Source organism: Daldinia vernicosa, assembly GCF_022497035.1.
Source record: "Daldinia vernicosa strain CBS 139.73 unplaced genomic scaffold F5Y00scaffold_12, whole genome shotgun sequence".
NCBI lineage: Eukaryota > Fungi > Ascomycota > Sordariomycetes > Xylariales > Hypoxylaceae > Daldinia > Daldinia vernicosa.
The window spans coordinates 433,708-452,890 of NW_025953928.1; the positions used below are offsets into that span (position 1 = coordinate 433,708).

The following is a 19,183-nucleotide window of genomic DNA, read 5'->3' on the forward strand; positions in this document are numbered from 1 at the left end:
AATTGCTAGTCTGCGCTTTTGGATCAAAAGTGATGATAATAGCTTCACCTGTGACGTGTGAACGGAGAAAGCTCGTAATGGTGGCGGTGGTACGTTGGAGGTAGTAGAAGTCTTGGTGGTGTAACATGTATTGGGATAGTGAGAGTCGCTGGGGGCGTTTAGTTGTGTAAGTCGGACTTTTCGGATATGTCTTGGGACACAGAAGAAACAAGTTGTTCGTAGTGTAGGTAACAATTGAATCTTCAAGTGTTCAAGCAGATCTATAAGATGAACGTCTACTAGGGAGGTTTCATGAAAATATCATGCAATATAAAATTCGAAGATGCTATGCTAGGGGAGCATATAGCTGAATTGGTCGACAATGAATAAATCTTCGAGCTTGGAATTTTTTTGAAGATTGAGAAGGAAGACAAGAGGCGGGATGTAGTGGATGATATATTCTAGCACCCTTGGAAATGTTTCGTACCATACCTTTTTTTTCACTCCTTGGCCTGGCTGACACTGTACATGGCTGCAACATAATTTTGGCAGGTAAGGTAAGGTACCGCTTGTATCTGCTAGGGTTATGTTTTTGTCTGTGTCTGGATGACTTTATGTAGGAAGGTACCTTGGGACCTGGGCTTGTCTAGGAGGTACAGATGATACTATGTACAGATGTGTGTGCACAATAATCAACCAACGATGACTCTTTCTCTTATTCGCCCTTCCCCTTTTAACTTTGCAAGTGCTTTGCAAGTGCTTGCGTGCGTGCTTTCATTGGCTGACGTCTGCTCAGAATGCCGAAAGCGGAGATGCGACCCAAGACTGGGGGGCTTGAGCCAATTGCGTGTGACTACTACATTGTCTTAACTATCACGACAGAGCTTCTATTAGCGCCTAGCCCTTTTGGATTCTTAAGTTGGGACAGGTGAACGAAGACTCATTGAATATGGGGACAGGAGAAAAACGAATAAGAAAATTTTTTCTATTCTCCCCTTGCAAGTTGAGTTGGCTTTTTACAATTAACTCTGCCTTACCGAAACGCACTACCTACCAAAACTGGCCATTCGTTAGTAGTGTATATCAATGCGTTTGACAGGCTAATTATTTTTGAGTAACGCTATTAGTTATCCGAGAAATCCAAGCTTGCCTAGCATAAGGTATGTAGACATCATATAATGTATGCCTACATACAGATATTGGAGTCAGTTACTGTCCTTTTTAGTAAGTCTCAACGCCATGGCAAAGCAGCCAGCAACATCGAACAAGATACTGGACATGATGGACATGCAATGGAACGCCCATAACAGGGATGGTGATGTAGCAGCATGGATCGCTTGGCGTTGTAAGAGTTATACGTAGTGTAGGTAGGTATATACGTATGTCTATACAGTACGGTATACCTTACACCTTAATGAACCTTTTAGATTGATCAGAATCATGATCAGAATCATTTGGAAAGAGTTCATGGGCAGGGGTTAAGATGGCTCGGGATTTCAACAATGCGCTCCCGTTGTACACAGTTACTTACATATCTAGTTAGTATAAATAATGCAAGCAACATAAGCTCCGCTGCGGTTCGCGGGACGGGGGATACCACCTACATAAGGCACCCGTACATGCGGAACTGACCACTTAAACACTTGGACAATGTGGATGATCGTTATGCAACATCGCAAAGTTTCCCGACGGGATATTTGCGATACTTTGCGATATTTGCCAGACATTTGTTGTTTCAATATTTGGACTAACTACTAACTACCTAACTCATTCTACATGTAATCTTCTCGCTGCCATGTACAGTATACTGCTGCATGCACCGCAGCTTTTTGTTACAAACATTTCGTTACGCCATCCAGGTGTTCCCATGGATATATGTCTGCCCATCCAGGTCGGCGATTTTTACTAAAGCATCATCTCTCCATATCTCGGCGCAATTTGTCACACAATTACTCATATAGATTATACAATGCTTGTACAATGCGGTGAACAGAAACAGAAACAAAAGGATCCGGGGAGAAAGAAGGACAAGAAAAACTTTATATGGATTCGGCGAAATTCATCCATCAGATGTCGCGATTAGGTGCTACGTAGTCTGTGGCCAACGCCATAGGTTACAAATCCAAGGTACGCAGTACCTGGGTCCTCTACCCAAACATGGTTGCGGATCAGATAAAGGATTGGTTGTTGGTCGGTATGTATTCAATCAGGCACTGTGTCTATCACCTCATACCTAATCCTAATGTACGATACACGCACTACACGCATTTATTTTAATATTTCTGTAGACTGGTCAAATGGTTGAAAAGTGCATCGATTATTCGTAAGTCTGGTGGCCAAGTCTGGTGGCCTTGCAGGCCCTACTTATAGTGTATAGCATACATTACGGCCCTAATCAAGTAGGTGACGTGGATTACTCGTGAGTCACCATCCAAGGGCAACCTCCATGATAAATGCGACTTAACCCGAAGCCGAGTCTTGAATTAACCATATCGAATTTAAACACACGCAGGTAAAAAAAAAAAAATACAATATACAATACCTTAAAGCATCGATAGTTGTGCGTTCGAATTAGCGATGACACTAACAAAAAAAATCTAGATCTAGCACGAGGAAATGGCGACTTTTTCAAGACCAGTTCACCTCATCCATCATCTCAAGCACGTTTTTCTAATTTTTTACCTAAAAAGTGCAATGGGTGGATTCGCACGTGTACCAGTTCGTCGATTTCTAGAAGCGCAAAATAGTCCCGGACCCCATGAAGCATGCTCTTTTTTTTTCTAGGCCTGAGCCCAGTTAAACTTTACCCTGGCAGCCCTTAGGCTAACATCCGAAAGGGTGCTTAGATGTGGGCTGTTAGGTATTGTGTTATACTATAATTATGTGTTGTATCAAGTTAGTCCCACCGCCGCGGCTTTCCCCCGTTAGGAGCTAATACATGTAAGTTTTGAGTACAACAACGTCCTACAGTCCGCAAGGTAGCGCGAGGTAAGGAAGTAAGGGGTTGCAGACTGCCCGTGTATTTAAACGGCAGCCACGGCAGCCACGGTAGGCACGGTAGGCACAATACAGTTTATTAGTCTGTTAGTTTATCTTTTTATCTAGGTACCTATAATGTAACAAGGTAGTACGGTAACCTGACCTATAATAATGCCGTAGGCTGTAGCTGGTAATAACTTCCAATCCGGTCCTATGTAAAAGCAGCTCGAACTTTCCAATCGTATATGGAATCGTACATGGGAAATCGTACATGGCAAACTTACCTAATGTCGGCTTCCCGTGTTGCCGCCCGCAATTGACGTCTCCAGTTATCCGGGACTCTACCCTACATTCTACATCCCCCCCTTCTCCTCCCTCTACTCTATTACTCTACCACTCTATCACTCTACTACTCTACCACTCCTACTACTCTGCCACTCTACCAGTTACTACCCAGACTCTACCCAGACAAGTTATATCGAAGATTTGGGATTTGGACCTTTTCGATGCGCGATTCCCATCGACACGCCACTTCGGACAAGTCGTCATCAATTATTCCTCATATTTAATCGTTACAGTGATATAATTGGGTTACAGCTCGTATGGCAAGTAATTATGTCTGAGGCTGTCCGACGTCGCTTTTTTGCCATTATGTCTTCCCCGGCATATCCCCAATGTCTCAATACGCATGACTGCCGATCCAGCGCTGGAGATCTTCAAACCTCTGAGAACGCCCCGTCGTGTCAATTGATTAGTTTCGACTTCGGCTATCTATAATGGTAGCTGATGATAGCTGATCAATCTCGTTACCCCTCTTTGAGAAAGCTCTCGAGCCCCCCTGGCGCCCTGTCCGGCCTGTCTAATTGTCTCGCCTGGCCCCCTCTTCTCTTATTCTGTCTCATCAACTGAAGGTCGCTGTGCTACATGCGACTGTGGCTCATTACCTGTTTCGTTCGCAATTGCAGGTTTCCATTTTAATTTGTGTAACTCGCGGGGGAGAGGGTTGCACGTCGTATTTGCAGTTTATCTGAAAGGCAAAGACGCTGTGTAGCCTTCCAGCCTGCGTGATGTGTGCTTCATCTACAGGTGACTGAGGTAACAAGGCAGAGGAGGGCATTCATCATTCATCGTAATGTAGGTAGGTATCGTTGCTTGCCTCCTACACTATAGCTCCACCGACGGGCATGGGCTGCGGCTTGCATATACAATGTGTACATACATGCTACCTAACAATCCATCGTTACATCATCCGGCACGACAACTTGCAAGGGAGAGAGCTACAGAAGAGATAGTCCCGACTCCAGATTTGTGAGCGGCTTGGCAGTCTGGGTAGAGTTGCCGAGGACTGCTTTGATTCCTGCGACTCCTACGACTCGTCTCCTCACCCTGGGTTCATATCTTTTATATTGACCTCCAGTCGTCCGTTACCCGGATTACCCATTTCGGAATTTACTAGATCTTAAATTCTGGTGAGGATCAATATCCCCCACGTGGAGTGTCACAGCCGATAGGCTCCTGTGTTCAGGAACATATCGCTCTAGCAAGTTCCGTCCAAGGGTTTGTCGAAAGTGAAGTGCGGTTGATGCGGAAAATCTAAACTGCTTCGAAGGTACGACGACGTCAACTTCTTATTGGGTTATTTGGACATAATGTCCGGCTTTATTCCCGCCAAAGTGCCTCAATTACAGACGTGTCAGTTCTGTGTTCTACTTTGGGTGTGTCGTACAACAGGAATGATCGCCAGGGCTGAGTCCAACCGACGGCCTTAGACGGGATAATATCCAAATACGTACGGTTACGAGCAACGGCCTTTCTTCCCTAATAGTGCCACAATGATGATAGCACTTAGTGCTCCCAAAGAGGCAGAAGCATGGATTATATTTCTATGTGAACGGGCACGGGTTATCAGAACTCGGTCAGCTTCGGCCATCCAAGGCTCATAGTGGAGTCGAACAAGCAATCTGAATCCGTTAATGGCAACCCAGAAAATTTTCTACCCTTGCGAGATAACTAACCGCCAACCTATCGTCGTCGCCGCCGCGGCACAGCCTCTCACACACCCTTTTGCAAAAACATGTACCAGGAAGAAAGACCGCGATAAGAAAGTTTCTTCTGCAATAGCATGCACCTCTATATTGGCTTGACCCATGTCGCCGTTCTTGATTCTTCCAGATTTCTGCAGGTACCCTAGACGTGGACATCCATACACCACCACAGGCAGAAGCATCCATATCCTATTGTGCTTGCGAACCAATCAACTCAAGTAACCATATTTGCAAGCTCGGCTAGACTATGATGGACTTATACATAGATGATCTGCTCTAGGAGTTAACCGGGAATCTGCTAGCGTCGCTAGGTTATCTCTCGGGAAGCTATCTTTCAGCTGTCAGATGTTAGGCCGAAACTAGATCAACTAGATCCATCTAACGAACAGAATAAGCAGCGATGCAGCCGAAGAGGTTCATATCAGCGTGATCGGAGCCGATTACTGTTGGTATGCCCTTGCTTTGTTACACTGACAGGACTGATTAGTAGTCTCGCACCGCAGAAATTTGCCTCGTGGACATGATGCTACGCTATAACATAAGCTCTGGGCATTCGCACGCGAGCTAACACTTGCCTAGGCTTCAATATTTCACCTCCTGTTACGGCTGCTCAACGCCACCGACTTGTGTAAGCATGCATAGACCGGCGAGTTCTTAGAAAGTTGTCCGGGGCTTAAAAGTGATAAGTCAGGACAGGTGGCACCATTAACCTGACCATATTCCTGAATTTTCATCATCATTGCTTTACAAAATATATTAACAGTCTCGCCGGCTTGAGCCTCAAGTTTTTTAGCGTAGTTTATTGGCGGGGAGAACGGACTTTTAATCTATATTCCAATCGGAGAATTCATTCGTGTTCTCCAGAGCCGATGGTCACTACGGGAATAGGATCAACCGCTTAGGTAACAAGATCCTAAGTATAGCATCTATATTCAAGGCTTCTCTGGGGTCTTGCAATGACCTCATCTAAGACTTCTTTGACGAATGCACTGCTTCACAAGCGCGCGCATGTAGTGCGAACTGTCCGGGTGCGTACAGCGATTGTGTAAGTCTTACACGCCATAAGAAGTACGACTGACGAATTGGGCAAGTCGGACATGGCGAAATTGCGCAAGAATAGTGGCGAATATGGTTGCAGAATAGCTTAATTGCTGGCCATTCTGCCATTTGAATCGGTATGCACCATGGCGATCTTCCCCTTGCGTTATAAGAGGTTGTATCAATTACTACAGTCCCCATTGCCTCATTGCAGAAAAGCGTCACGCGAGTTTTAGAGATCGGGTCGGACTGCAATTGAAACATCTCGACATCATACCTAAGTATTGTACGAGATCTCGCCAATCCGTATATGACACAGGCTCGAAGAGGGCACAGTGTGTCATACTTATTACGTATAAGTCGTATTTTCTCTTTCGTACTTGAAACTCGAATATCTGTACGGATCAGTCCACGTAAGAATGGGTCATGGAAGGGAGTAGATAATTTTCTTCTCACCGCCCTAAAGGGATGAAATTTTCGATATCGTGAATACTATGAATTAGGTAATAGGGTTGATAGAGTTGATACATCTATCTACACATGGAGCCACAATTAATCTCTCTCCAAAGCAACTAACCTAGTTAAAGACGATATCCACCCCGTGGACTACCCAGACCTGCCAGACCTGCCAGACAAAACATGTTGCGGGGCACCATGCTCGACCTCGTGCTACGGGGATGGCATGGCGCAACCTCAACTACATTATCTCAGATCTCGCCGCAGGCTAACATCGAGCAGACCTTAAGGGTCTTGTCAAGCTGTGCCCATCTTAGCATAGTATGACACTCATACATACTGCATAGTTAACCTCATGTTAAAACATGGGGAACTTCCGTAACCCCTCTTGTCCCTCCAACCGCCAAGGACAGGGGTATGCGCATTCCTTACCTAAGTACATACATACATAGTTAGCCAGCTAGCTCGCCCAACACGCCTCCCAACGTTCCCCCGGATTCTACCCCTACACTAGTCCGATGGCCGCCGGCATCCCGCACGGCTGGCATGGGTAGCTCGGATGAGCCGAATGGGATCTCGTCGGAAGGTACCCCGTCGAATACCTGGACAGGCATAATACACTATACAGCATATGCGTGCATAGATAATAGTATGCGCCGCGGGGACGGCAGTAGCTCCGTTCGCGGCGCGGGTGGGTGGTTGCCAGTTGGGTCGATATAACGCGGTGATCTGGCGAGATAGATCGACCTCTGCGTAGTCAGATAGGCTAGAGTATATGTATGTACAGTACGGGCCGGGTGAAGTGTGTACATACTCTTCACCGCCCCCAACCCCTTTACTTGGCCCCAAGACGCACGGGCCGGGGGTAAGTGGTATTAGCTTCGATGTTCACGGAACGAGGTCGAAGTAAGGTAAAAGAGCACAGTATGCGTTTCAGATAGTTCTTAGGAAGCTCTTAGGTCAGTTTGAGGGATGCGGGCTGGCGTGGGGTAAATATGTACTGGGTTAGTACGTCGTTCTATACGACATCCACATACCACTACAGTGAATAGGAGAGGTTAGCTTCCCCACAGCTGTGCTCCCGGGACGTGCGGCAAGCTGGCCGAGAACTTGCACGCCGGCCGTCTCGGCACCGCGGTGGCTTCGAGCGGAACACTCTAGACTCTCCTTAGGTCAATGCTAAATGTGATATTGCATTAATCACACGGGACGGAGTCCGCCGTGGAGTTTGCTCCTGGTGGATTGGATAGGGAGAGGTGGGTATCTTATGGGTGAGTGGGGGGAAATATGTGTGGCGTTTTCGACGATGTCGGGGAGGGAGAAAGGGGAAGGGGAGATTCATGATTTAAGATAGATAGTATGGGGTTAAAACTCGAATTTTTTCTCTGAATCTGCTGTGGAATTGGCCGTCGGATGGCTTGACAACTACTTGGACAACACAAGCCTCTTCGCTGGCGTCTACCTGATACCCCTAAGTGTCTCCTACAGATATCTATTAGATGTTTAGGACCCGTATATATGCAGAATGATATCCGAGGCTTGATTAAACATTGCTCGTTGGTATATCATAACAGATATCGTGCGTGGAATGCCGAGTAGTAGTAGTAGTATCGAAAAGAGACGTTGTCATTAGTTGTTACAACCGTCCCCTTTGGCAGGCTATATCTGATGGAGTGAGATTATAAGCTGGAGATATCTTAACCAGAATTTATTCGTGTTTATCTACTAAAGCCATATTGCTCCTCCCGTCATCGTTAAAAATAATCTCGTCCCAGCTAGTAGGTAGGCTTTGATATATCATGCGTATTTCACCGAGTCATGCAAACGTTTAGATAGATACACATCTATAAATGCTCAGCTCTCTGGCCTATACCTCATCTGATAATGAATAGTATTTATTTATCTCATTTCAAGTTGTATTCGGAAGCTTAGGCTTTCGACAAGTCAGCGCTCGTTGGAGTTAGCTAGAGAGATAGCGACATGATGTTAGTGTTAGGGGAAGGGGCTGGATCAGTAATGTATATCTCTTTAGTTACCTCATATCTTCATATATCTATCATCCATCCGTGATCCTGCAATCATTGAAGCCTGTATAGTCTTTTGAATTCGATATTCACTTACTCTGCTATCCTTGTGTCTCGACGCAAGAGAGTGATCTTTACCAGCATCAACCCTAAAACTTATATTTAGGTAAGTTGTAAGGTGCGTTAAGAAGAATCAGCACGTCGGCCTCAAAACGTATTTAAATCGATCACTAGTGACAAGACCGAATACGACGTTTTTGCCGAATACCGCAAGGAGTGACTTATATACTAAATATTGATTTTCAATCAATTTACTTGCTAATAGTACCGCAACAATATATGAACCCTCTATTCTAAGTCTTACCGGCCTTGAAGTTAAACCTCTATCGGTATCTTCATTGGACCTATCTAACTCTAGAGCCTGCGTCGTGGACTCTCTAATATATCTTCTCCGAGGAATTGAATTCAGATAGGTAGCGCTGCAATGCCAGCATTGATTTCTCAATCGATGTATCCCCAAAGATCTCCTCAATTGCCTTCCTGCTGGGTGGAGAGCCTTGGACCCTTTCGTTATGTATATTTCCGCTTGTTGGTTTAGGCGAGGAAAGTATTTCCATCGACTCTATAATGGTTTCTATATCGAGCTGGCAATCGTCGGCGTACGATCCGGCTACGCGCGTAAAACTGGGAGCCTGTGCTAGTTTCGTCAGGTGGCGGTTGGCCAATGTGGCTTTATGGATGGCCAGGGCGAAGATATCGGCGTTGGAGGTATCTTTGTCTTCGGGAGATACAGGATACATGTGCCAGAAATGCCACATTGTTCGGAACGCTCCTAGGCGGGCGAGACATGAAATATACGGTCCTTGATAGGGACCCTGTGTGGTGCTGCCGGATATAAAATCTTGTAATGATGGCTGTGGTACCTTTTCTCCCGGTACCTGGCCTGTTAAAAGACTGTATACTGCTAATAGAGGATACGTAGGATATTTCTGGATAGCAGATGGAGCTGTTGACTCCTCCAGATTGATCGTTTCCAACGCGTTGAGAATGCCAGCCACTAGCCAAGCGTTGAAGTTAACACCGCTGTCTTGGGCCATTCTTATATATCTCTGAGCTACATCGAAGACACCGCATTGTACCGAGGCTACGATAGCGCCATACAACAAAAAAGTGGGAGTCTCTGGCTTCTCTGGTTCCAGAAGGATTATTAAGTTGTTGAGAAACGTGAGTATTTGTTCCGGTGGCGTCTCCCCGGATATTTCTACGCACGCTCTTCCGATAGTATTGGTGCTATTTGCAACGAGCCAGCGACCTGTGGGGGTTCGAATAACACTCATGATAACCCTCTCGATTTGATCAAGGTCACGGCACGCCTTAATCGCCGTTCGAAACTGTGTTGTGTCGTCCTGGGTTGGTTCTACACGGTGGGATATTTTTTGCCGGTGTAGCAAGTGCGCAATGGTCTTGGACGGGCTATTAAGTATATAGTATGGTATCCCATTTTGATCGAATATACTATTTTTATCGATATGATAATCATCGTAACTTCGTCTTGTCACAGGCGTGTTGCGGAGCGCGACGGAAAGTATATCGTAATTGGTAATTCGCCAAATATCGAACTTCCTTAACGCTGTTTTCGCGAATTGCAGCTGATATAACTTGCTGAGATTATTCACGTCGGCGACGAGTTTCTGGATGGGTTGGAGTTTTTGTTTTTTAAAAAAGGAGACGGGCAACGGTTTACCATCTTTCTTCAAACTAGAAGGGCGAACATAGGGGCTATTCTCGGCATCGAGATCGAGTATTAGTTCGGTTGCCTTGAATGGCAGATAATTCTCTTTGTGTTTTTTTAGAACAGCATTAGGTGAGGGCCACTTTGGAATAGATCTTGATAATTGGGCTGGGCGTGGCATTTCGAGGGCGATGGCTTAGATTTACAAGATAGTAACATTTTTCAGGCAAAGTTACTATTGCAAATATAATATTCGTTGATGCTGTGCCGTGTCAAATAAATATCGAACCTCGGTGTCGCAAGACCATTTTTGAAACGGTAGGAAAATGCAATCCTCGTCCCTGTTCGTCTCCAAGTCTTCCCCATATAAATTTAGGCTTACGCTACCCCAGAATCTGGGGTAATTATCTAGGCTCAGAGGGGTAAAAAGCGTAAGCTAACAAAAGATTTAGTACGGTCCCTGACGCTAGGTACCTAGGTACAGGTTCCGGGTTCCACCTGATCCATTTCAATGGAGCAGTGGAGTAGATACGGCCCTTAGATAATCCGTAGCAGCATGCCCACATTAAAATAATAACTGGTACCTAGGTACCCACTGTCACAGATCCATTGCCAGCTGCATCATGCCATCTGCCAATTTAGCAGCATTCATTACATTAACAAAAAACTAATCCGAAGAACCATCAACAAATATTCTACCGCTCTTCAAATTATACGTCTACATCGAAACCTTAGATTTCTGTTTCCATTAGCTATGCCTCCTGCGAAGAAGAGGAAGACGGCGTCGGCCGCCAAGGCCACCGCTAAAGCAAAAGACGCTCCGGCAGCAGAGGTAGTTGAACAGACTATACCAACCAACGAGGAGAATCCTGAAGAGGAACAACCAGAAAAGCCGAAGGATTTGACTCCAGTGGAGGATAGTGCAACAGCATCAACAACAGCAGAAACTAGTTCGGCTGCAGATGCCGCGGAGAAAGCAAGGGAGCGGATGGCACGTTTTCGCGCCTTACAGGCTCGCGCGAAAGTATCATCGGACCAGAACCTTGCGGAAACAAGTAAAGAATCTCAGCGCCTAGCTACCGACCCGTCCGCACTCGTATCGCTGAATCGCCGCCGCGACATTGCCACACACAAGCTACTAAAGGCCGAGACAGAGGAGGCGGGCGAGGACTTTGAGCGCAAGCGGGCGTGGGATTGGACGGCGGAGGAGAGCGAGCGCTGGGACAAGCGCATGAAGAAGAAGGCTGCTCACCGCGACAACAACGCTTTCCAGGACTACCGCCAGGAGAGCAACAAGGTTTACAAGAGGCAGGTGCGCGATCTAGCTCCCGATCTCGAGCGCTACGAGAAAGACAAGATGGCTGCCATCGAGAAAGCTGCCGCGTCCGGCGGCCTCGAAATCATTGAGACCGAAGATGGTGAACTCATCGCTGTTGACAAAGACGGAAGCTTCTATTCTACTGCCGACTCGACCTCCTTTGCCGAGAATAAGCCCGACAAGGCGGCCATCGACAGGCTGGTGGGTGACCTGCAGAAGGCCGAGGACGTCAGGTTGCGTAAGAGGCGCGAGAGAATGGCACAGAACGGCGACGACGGCGACGTTACGTATATCAATGAGAAGAATAAGCAGTTCAACCAGAAACTAGCTAGATTCTACAACAAGTACACGGCGGAGATTAGGGACAGCTTCGAGCGCGGGACTATGATTTGAAAAGACGATGGGTGGTTTTACTGTACCGGATGGCGTTCACACAAGCATGGTCAGATGGGCCGTACTGCTACACAATTAGATTACACTACTGGCATTCTTCGGCGGGTGGGGAGGGCGTTGGACAGCTATGATACAGTTTATAGGCGTGCATTAATACAACACACAAGCTCAATCGACATTTTCAGACCATGGTTTTCCTCCACGACTTGTTAGCTAACTCCTCGATTTCGGCGAGTTCCACAGGCCCCTTAACCTTGTCGTCCCCTAGAGCTTCGACGACGGCCTCGGCCACAATGTCTACTTTTAAGGGCTTGACACCGGCGGCGCCCATAAAACCGCCCAGGACACCGCGCGTGAACCCGTTGAAGGCGGCGCCTAGCCCCGTCATGGCTGCCATTCCGATGGTGATGGGCCGCGAGCTATCGTATAGGAACGGCGCGCGGATAAAAACACCCCGCATGCGTGGGAATTCGCTTGCGATAGTACTCTCGGCCTCACGCTTTGTCGTAATATACCTCGCGGGCAACACAGGGGCACCACCGGCCGCCGAGATATACGCGAAAGCGGCGACATTTTCGCGTGCTGCCTCCTTGGCTAGCATAATGGCACTGTCACGGTTCATGCTCTCGTACGTGAGCTGGTTTCGGGTTTCGGGCGGCCGGATATCCTGGTTGCTACCCTCCGGCACTTTGCGGTCCAGCGGGTTCCCGGGCTGCGGCGCGGCCGAGAATGCCTTCCGTAATCCCTCGATGGGTGACTCTTGGCCCCGTAGCACGCCCTTGTAGTCGGCTTCTAGTAGAATACCGAGGCTGTGAACGACGAAGTCGGCGCCCTTGAGGAGAGGCGCGTATGTTGCTGGGCGCATGATGTCGGCTCGTTCCCAGGTCACTTTCCTAGCCCATTGCGGTGGTTTGTCTGATGCCGTAACTGTGTCCCATTTCGGTTCGCCTGAACGACTGAAGCTTATTAGTATGATAATATAACTATAACATTGAGAAATAAAGTGTGATATAGTCTAAGTACCTTATAGATGTTACGTCCCAACCCCTAGTAACTGCGTATTTGCATATCCTAGATCCGATGAACCCGTTCCCACCGCACACTATGAGCTTCTTAGCCGACATGATGAGTGAACTAAGTTAGATATAGCCCTAGCTTGCAACTTGGACAGTCAGTATATTATTCGAATTCCATGCAGTAAATACTGATTTATCATTTAAGAGGTCTTAAATAGAAACTTCAGTTCTCGTGTACTTCATTGGCCGTCAAAAGCATATCTTGGATGCTATTTCTCAATCAACGACATCATCAGTTCATGTGTAAGGCTGAGGAACTTTAGCGCTAGAATTTCCTGGAGGGATGTGAACAGGGGTGTGGGTTTGTGTTTCTATTGGTTCGACCCTGAGAAGCCGTTGCAGAAATATGGGGCTATAGTAAGGCTGGGAAAACCACTTAGAAAATAAGTGCAAAGTTGCATAATCGATAAGATGATGATGCTACACGGTTCTAGCTTCGTGAGCTAAAGAAGTCAAGTCGGACTTGCCTTTGCGATTACAATTCCATGGGTCTGCGATAGCACTTACCTGATGATTTAGACTCTTAGAGCGCATCACACCTACCCATCATTAAATCATATACTCCAATTATTTAATCCCTCGAACTTAAACTTACCTGTTACTCTCATCGCCATATATCTTCTACTTTACTTCTACTTCTACTTCTACTTTTACTTCTACTTTTACTTTTACTTTTACTTCTACTGAACATCCGTTATCGCTGTCAAACATGGCGCCACCCGCAGGCAAACGCGTTAAAGGCGTACAGATCTATCGACCATTCATCTACGGCACCACCGCGCGTCCCTTCAACGACACCGACAACCCTCGGCCCGCTGGCGTTCCTGCTGACCACACGCACTCATGGCAAGTATTCGTCAAAGGCGTCGACGACACCGATATCTTCTACTGGTTGCGGCGTGTGCAGTTCAAGCTACACGAGTCCATCCCGAACCACCTACGCACCATCGACGCCGAGACCATTATCAAGGAGAATGAGGGCAAGCCTCCGTCTCAGCGCCAGAAAGCCTTCGTCGTCAACGAGACGGGATGGGGCGAGTTCGAAATCACTATTAGATTATACTACGATAGCCGCAGCAGCGAGAAACCACAGACTTTATACCATCATCTAAGACTACACCCGTACGGTCGCACCGAGGCCGAAAAAGAAGTCATGCGTAACGGCGGTGAGGTCGTGGCCTGGGTGTACGAGGAGCAGCTCTTCAACGAACCCTTCGAAGACTTCTATAAGGTCCTAACGACCGGCGCACGCGACAAGAACGCCTCAGCCGGCGGCAAGGGCGGAAAAGGCAAAGGGAAGAACGTGCAGCAGCAATCCAGCAGCGGAGATAGCGGCAGCGAAGTAAAAGAGCGCAGCGCCATGATCCCGCTGACCAATCGTCCGGGCCAGCCCTTCAGCCGCGAAACGGAACAGCTCGAGATTAAGAGGCTCAAGGAGGCCGAAGACAAGGTGCACCAGATGGTGCTCGAGATGACCAAAGCGGTCAAGGCCAAGGAGGCTGAGCTTGCGGCCCTCAAGAAGGAGGCTACGGCGGCGGCCGCTTCCGGCGCGTAGGGCGCGTCAAGGACTAGCGGCAGGCAAAAGAATAAAAAAAATGTTATAGCTACGCGAGAGGACGAAGACGAAGACTGGGAAGATGAAGGAAAAGTTATAGCTAAGCGAGAGGACGAAGACGAAGACTGGGAAGATGAAGATGAAGATGGAGACGAATCCGAGCAGCCGGGGACACGAATCGTTAAGTTGAAGGTTCGCAAGAAGCACCTCAAAAAGCTCGCGAGCGGCCGCCGCGCGGCGCCCCATCGTAATCCTCGGCGGAACGGATAATTCAAAGATGTCGCCGAGACTAAAGCTCGGCGCTCTTGCGAATGGCGTTTAGAGCCCGGGGACGGAATGTCACGGGAGAAGAAAGAGAGCAAGGAAGAAAGAAAAGAAAAGGAAACATTCCAGTGCCGAATATATTCAGCTCTGAGCTACACGTCTGCGTGTTCAATACAGCTCACCTGAGATGTCTGCGCACACGCGCGTAGCGCTATACCAAAGTACGAGAGCTTGAAGTGGTATTATTGTCACCGCTATACGATTGGCTAGGGGGGCAGTAGCGGCATGATGGGAGGCATTCAATAAGCATAAGCTCAAGGCGTTCACCGTACTGGGAGAGGAGATACCGTCTCCTCCTAAGCTGGGCTAGACCTAGATTTGTATTGTACATATCATACACACTCCTGGGTATTGATCCTTGCACATTAGGTAGATAGGTAGGTATACACAGACAACAACACTCATGCGTTACCTCTTACCAAAACACGAAATTACCCAGAGCCAGTCATAGCTTGAACTTCAATGGCCTTCATAAGTCACGTGAAACCCAATGCTCTAAAACCTAGCTCGAAATTACATTACGCGTAAGAGACTACTAACCTACTCCTTTCTTTACTACGACAAGCACTCGAGTTCACCTTATGTGTAAAAAAAAAAAAAAAAAAAAGCCGTCGAACTTGCTCATGATATGATCTTTATTGATTTCAGATTGGAGTATTTCTCTCAAGAGGACTCCAGCCTCGAGCGAGTCTCCATGAACACAGCTAGCTAGCTCAGCCGTACCCGGGAGACCCCTTATGTACCAGCACGCTTCTAGGTAAAACTCTACCGTACCCTAAACCTCCTAGCCTAGGCTAGGTTCCCTATCCTTGACCTCCCTTTTTTCCCAGACGGACCCCGCCCTTTCCTACCGTAGCGGTGGCCTCTAGGGCGCAATCCGATCTTGATTGACATAAGAGAAGTTTGCTGAAAGCAATTTGTTTGCTGTGTCGAAAAAAACTGTTGTGTTGTTGTGTCTGACGCGAGTCTTTCTTTCGTCCGAGCTACCAACATTGTGCTCGACAGATAGACCAAGATAGTCGGTCTTCCCTTCAAAACAAGTCATAATCAATATCCCCCCACATTTTTTGTAGACCTGTTCGCCCAAAACGCCTCTGCTGCAAAAACCGCCGCTCAATAAACATTAGACATTGGGATATCTCCACCGCCAGGGCCTTCCCTGCCGTAATGCCTTGTCGTAACGCCATGTGCCGTATTTACAGTCTACTGTACTTTGTATAGACAAACGAAAAAAATCTTGGAAAGATTGAAATGTTGGTGCTCTATGCGACAGCTTATTGCGTCGCCTGGTATGCGGGGGGCGGATTGTCTTCCGGTTCCGCCCAAAAGTTCTCATTTCGTTGCTTCTCGTCGTATACACGACGCGCAATCTCGCCTGCCATCTTCATGATCCAGGCCTGCTCCAGGATCACCGATGAGGAATCGGAGCTCATCGGCCGACGCCGTTCTCGATTAAACGGGCTTCTGGAAGACAAAGCGAGGGCCTCTAAAATCCTTTCCTGGCGCCGGACTGGAGTACTACTCGCATTGTTCTCTACTGATACGTTCTCCGCCGACTCTACGGAAGCATCCTCATTGACAGCTGGATCTTTGAACATACCCATATCCAGGGGCGGACGAGATGGCAATTCCTTCTCAGTCCTGAATCGAACGTTACCTGAATACGGTTCTTCATCTGCTGGTTCTTCCTCAGGATCTTCTGGTATTGAAGTTGGCAAGATGGGCTCCGAGAATGGGCCAGCAACCGACGTAGTATCCGATACAGACTCACTAGCTTCGGTACTCGTCTCATCTCCGGCTCTACTGCGGCGTAAGTTAACCACACGGGTCTTCTTCTTGCGCGAGCTTCTTGAATGCCGACCAGCGCCAAGAGCCAGGCCGGTGGTGGCCGAGTGAAGACTAGTTAAAGAAGGCCGGGAGGGTATACTGCCTTGATCCACGCTGCTTGAATCGGTAAACGTGTAGGTTGTACTACTTCCTTGCACAGAATGGGTTCGCATTAGACTAGGCGTGTTTGGGTTCGGGGTTGAGTAACCGGTATCACTGCGGTCCATCGACCCAGCCCAAGCTCTGAACAATGCGTCACGAATTCCAGGTGTGAAAAGCGATAATGTCCGATGGGAGTCGGTAAGAGCTGCTAATCTCAACAGATTCTTCTGAGAGAAGAGCGACTGCATCTCTGGACCACCGTCCATAGATATCGACGCAATCTCACTAGGATCAAGCACATGTCCATTTGAGTCGACCGCTTCCGCGGGTAGATTGGTAAACGGGTCAATGACAGCTTCATCTTCGGCCTCTTCTTTCGGCACGACCTCTTCTCTCGGTAATTGATCGGGACACCAAAGCCGTAGAGAGAGTTTATGAATAATAGCTGGTAACTCATCCATCATTAAAGTTCTTAACTTTCCTTCAATGGTTCTCTGAAGGTAGTCTCGAACGAACTGGATAGAGTCAAAGGTCGAAGAGACCTTGAGTGATTCAAGAGGATCATTTCGGAAGACTAAGGTAAGGCCCTTTTGCTTCGAAAAAACCAAAATAATGAAAGCGGATAGCTTAATCTCAGATAAAGTAATAGATAAAGGTATAGTCAGACTTGACGCAGCCGCTAGTGGTTGAGGCGACGTGAAGGTCGGCTTAGCTGAGAGATACGTATTCAAGGGGTTTGCCTGTTATAATAATAATAATATTAGCTATCTTATGACGCACGAGCCCTAAGGCTTGGTAATTGGGGAAGCTCAAGAAAAATCTCCGAAGGAAAAAAGCGCGAACCCCTGGTACCCTGGGTACCTAGTAATTACAAAGATTCATGCAAAAACTTCCAAGAGCTCCACAGACGCGAAAAAAATGTGTAGTAAGCGTCTTTGGTTCCGCGTATGTTTGAACAATGGAAAGGGGGCTGGAAAAGGGAAAGCAGGTAGCTTAGCTGCGATAGGTAATGGGTAACCTTTGTGTTGGTTTAGGGATGGAAATGTTTGGATGTTTGTGAAAATGTTTGTGCGACTGTAGCAATATTTGCTTTTATGAACGAAGCCATCGACGTAATAAGCTTTAGGGTGGAAAGCTTCGCAACGCCATGACGAAAAGCTTTGATATAAAATTGTAGTATAAAAAAAGAAAAAAAAGAAAATCACAGTGGGACCCATCAACGACTTCGTTTTTGCCCAACCCCCTCTTTCTCCGCGATAGCAAACGCAACAAAATAACAAGAAAAAAAAGCAATATAGCACCTACTTGAACTCTCGTCCGCAATGTCAAAAAGGCGTCGCCCGAGTAGCACATCTTGAAGATGCCGCGAAACCTATCCTCGGCCAGGTCCCCAATCTCCAGAATCTCCAGATCCGGCGGTACGGACCCGAGGTTGAACTCGGTGACGAGGATATCATCGACGATTATGGGGGGCTTCGGAGATTTATTGAGTGCGTCCGTGAGGAGCTCCTGAGCTCGCTTATAGAACTCGGCGTCGGCCGTGAGCGGCGACCAGTTGAAGTTGAAGGCCATGGCGAGTGAAGCATTTAGTAGATTCGCATCGTAGCATGTAGGTATGCAGCAGAGCGGTCGGGTGGTTGATAGGTACAGGGGAGAGGAACGAGCGGTGTTGGATTAGGATGGGACTAAAATACAATGCAAGTCGGTGAGTCGGTTGTGGTGGCGGCCGGCCCGGGGGATTTAGTTGATCGGACCACAAAAAATAACGACGAGACTAGACGAGACAATGGCTGATCGTATGCGGTGAAGTAGGCGATGCTGGCGATAGTAGGCGGCAGGGTAATAGATCGTATGATAGGACGGTTGGATAACCTTGAGTGGATTAAGGATGGGACGAAGTGGATTTTGAAAGAGGGTCGTTTGGAGCTTAGGTCTATGCGGATTGTATGGCTCTGAACTCTGTATGGGCTGGATCGATCAGATGGATTGGAAATAATTGGAAGGTTTCGTAGGTTGGGGTTAGTAGGGCCATAGGCCGTAGGGGACTGGACTGGGGGGAGGATTTTCCAAGGGATTTGTGCAGGAAGATGACGCTATGCGCAATGCACTGCGACCCGATGCAGGCTTTATGAAAGATGAATGGAGAAAATGAGATAGTTAGCGCGAATAGATTTTTTTCTTCTTTTCCCCTTCTTTTCCTTCCAGTTGTTCGTGCCTGACGGAGCTGGGCTTAGGTGCTGGTTGGTTCCCGAAGATAATAATACGGGTCCTGCGGAGAAGATGCGCTAGATATCTCATCTCAAGAGCGGTTTATGCTCGTCCGTACTAGCCAATA

The 19,183-nt window shown here is 47.5% G+C and overlaps 5 protein-coding genes across 5 annotated transcripts; 2 read left to right on the forward strand and 3 right to left on the reverse strand.

Moving 5' to 3' along the window:
* Positions 1-8,837: 8,837 nt before the first annotated feature.
* On the reverse strand, positions 8,838-10,569 carry F5Y00DRAFT_268047 (uncharacterized protein). The gene has a single exon (XM_048012179.1). The coding sequence runs from the start codon at positions 10,432-10,434 to the stop codon at positions 8,959-8,961; it is 1,476 nt and encodes a 491-aa protein (XP_047866920.1). The 5' UTR covers positions 10,435-10,569; the 3' UTR covers positions 8,838-8,958.
* A 300-nt stretch (positions 10,570-10,869) lies between these two features.
* On the forward strand, positions 10,870-12,055 carry F5Y00DRAFT_23983 (SYF2-domain-containing protein). Its single transcript, XM_048008143.1, has one exon. The coding sequence runs from the start codon at positions 11,008-11,010 to the stop codon at positions 11,962-11,964; it is 957 nt and encodes a 318-aa protein (XP_047866921.1). The 5' UTR covers positions 10,870-11,007; the 3' UTR covers positions 11,965-12,055.
* A 90-nt stretch (positions 12,056-12,145) lies between these two features.
* On the reverse strand, positions 12,146-13,088 carry F5Y00DRAFT_260013 (NAD(P)-binding protein; the record flags this gene model as incomplete). The annotated part of the gene is made up of 2 exons (XM_048010968.1): positions 12,146-12,920; positions 12,988-13,088. The coding sequence occupies 2 exons, from the start codon at positions 13,086-13,088 to the stop codon at positions 12,146-12,148; spliced, it is 876 nt and encodes a 291-aa protein (XP_047866922.1).
* Positions 13,089-13,467: 379 nt separating this feature from the next.
* F5Y00DRAFT_231388 (yeats family-domain-containing protein) lies at positions 13,468-14,734 on the forward strand. The gene has a single exon (XM_048007016.1). It carries the CDS (start codon positions 13,750-13,752, stop codon positions 14,593-14,595), a length of 846 nt encoding a protein of 281 aa, XP_047866923.1. The 5' UTR covers positions 13,468-13,749; the 3' UTR covers positions 14,596-14,734.
* An 802-nt stretch (positions 14,735-15,536) lies between these two features.
* F5Y00DRAFT_231390 (uncharacterized protein) lies at positions 15,537-19,070 on the reverse strand. The gene is made up of 2 exons (XM_048007017.1): positions 18,154-19,070; positions 15,537-17,588 (listed from the first exon to the last, which is right to left on the reverse strand). The coding sequence occupies exons 1-2, from the start codon at positions 18,418-18,420 to the stop codon at positions 16,194-16,196; spliced, it is 1,662 nt and encodes a 553-aa protein (XP_047866924.1). The 5' UTR covers positions 18,421-19,070; the 3' UTR covers positions 15,537-16,193.
* Between the last annotated feature and the right edge of the window lie 113 nt (positions 19,071-19,183).

Coding starts and splice junctions, on each gene's coding strand:
- F5Y00DRAFT_231390 (XM_048007017.1), bottom strand. CDS start 18,420: ATGGCCTTCAACTTCAACTGGTCGCCGCTCACGGCCGACGCCGAGTTC. Junction 17,589..18,153: donor CATTGCGGACGAGAGTTCAA/GTAGGTGCTATA, acceptor TTATTATAACAG/GCAAACCCCTTGAATACGTA.
- F5Y00DRAFT_231388 (XM_048007016.1), top strand. CDS start 13,750: ATGGCGCCACCCGCAGGCAAACGCGTTAAAGGCGTACAGATCTATCGA.
- F5Y00DRAFT_23983 (XM_048008143.1), top strand. CDS start 11,008: ATGCCTCCTGCGAAGAAGAGGAAGACGGCGTCGGCCGCCAAGGCCACC.
- F5Y00DRAFT_268047 (XM_048012179.1), bottom strand. CDS start 10,434: ATGCCACGCCCAGCCCAATTATCAAGATCTATTCCAAAGTGGCCCTCA.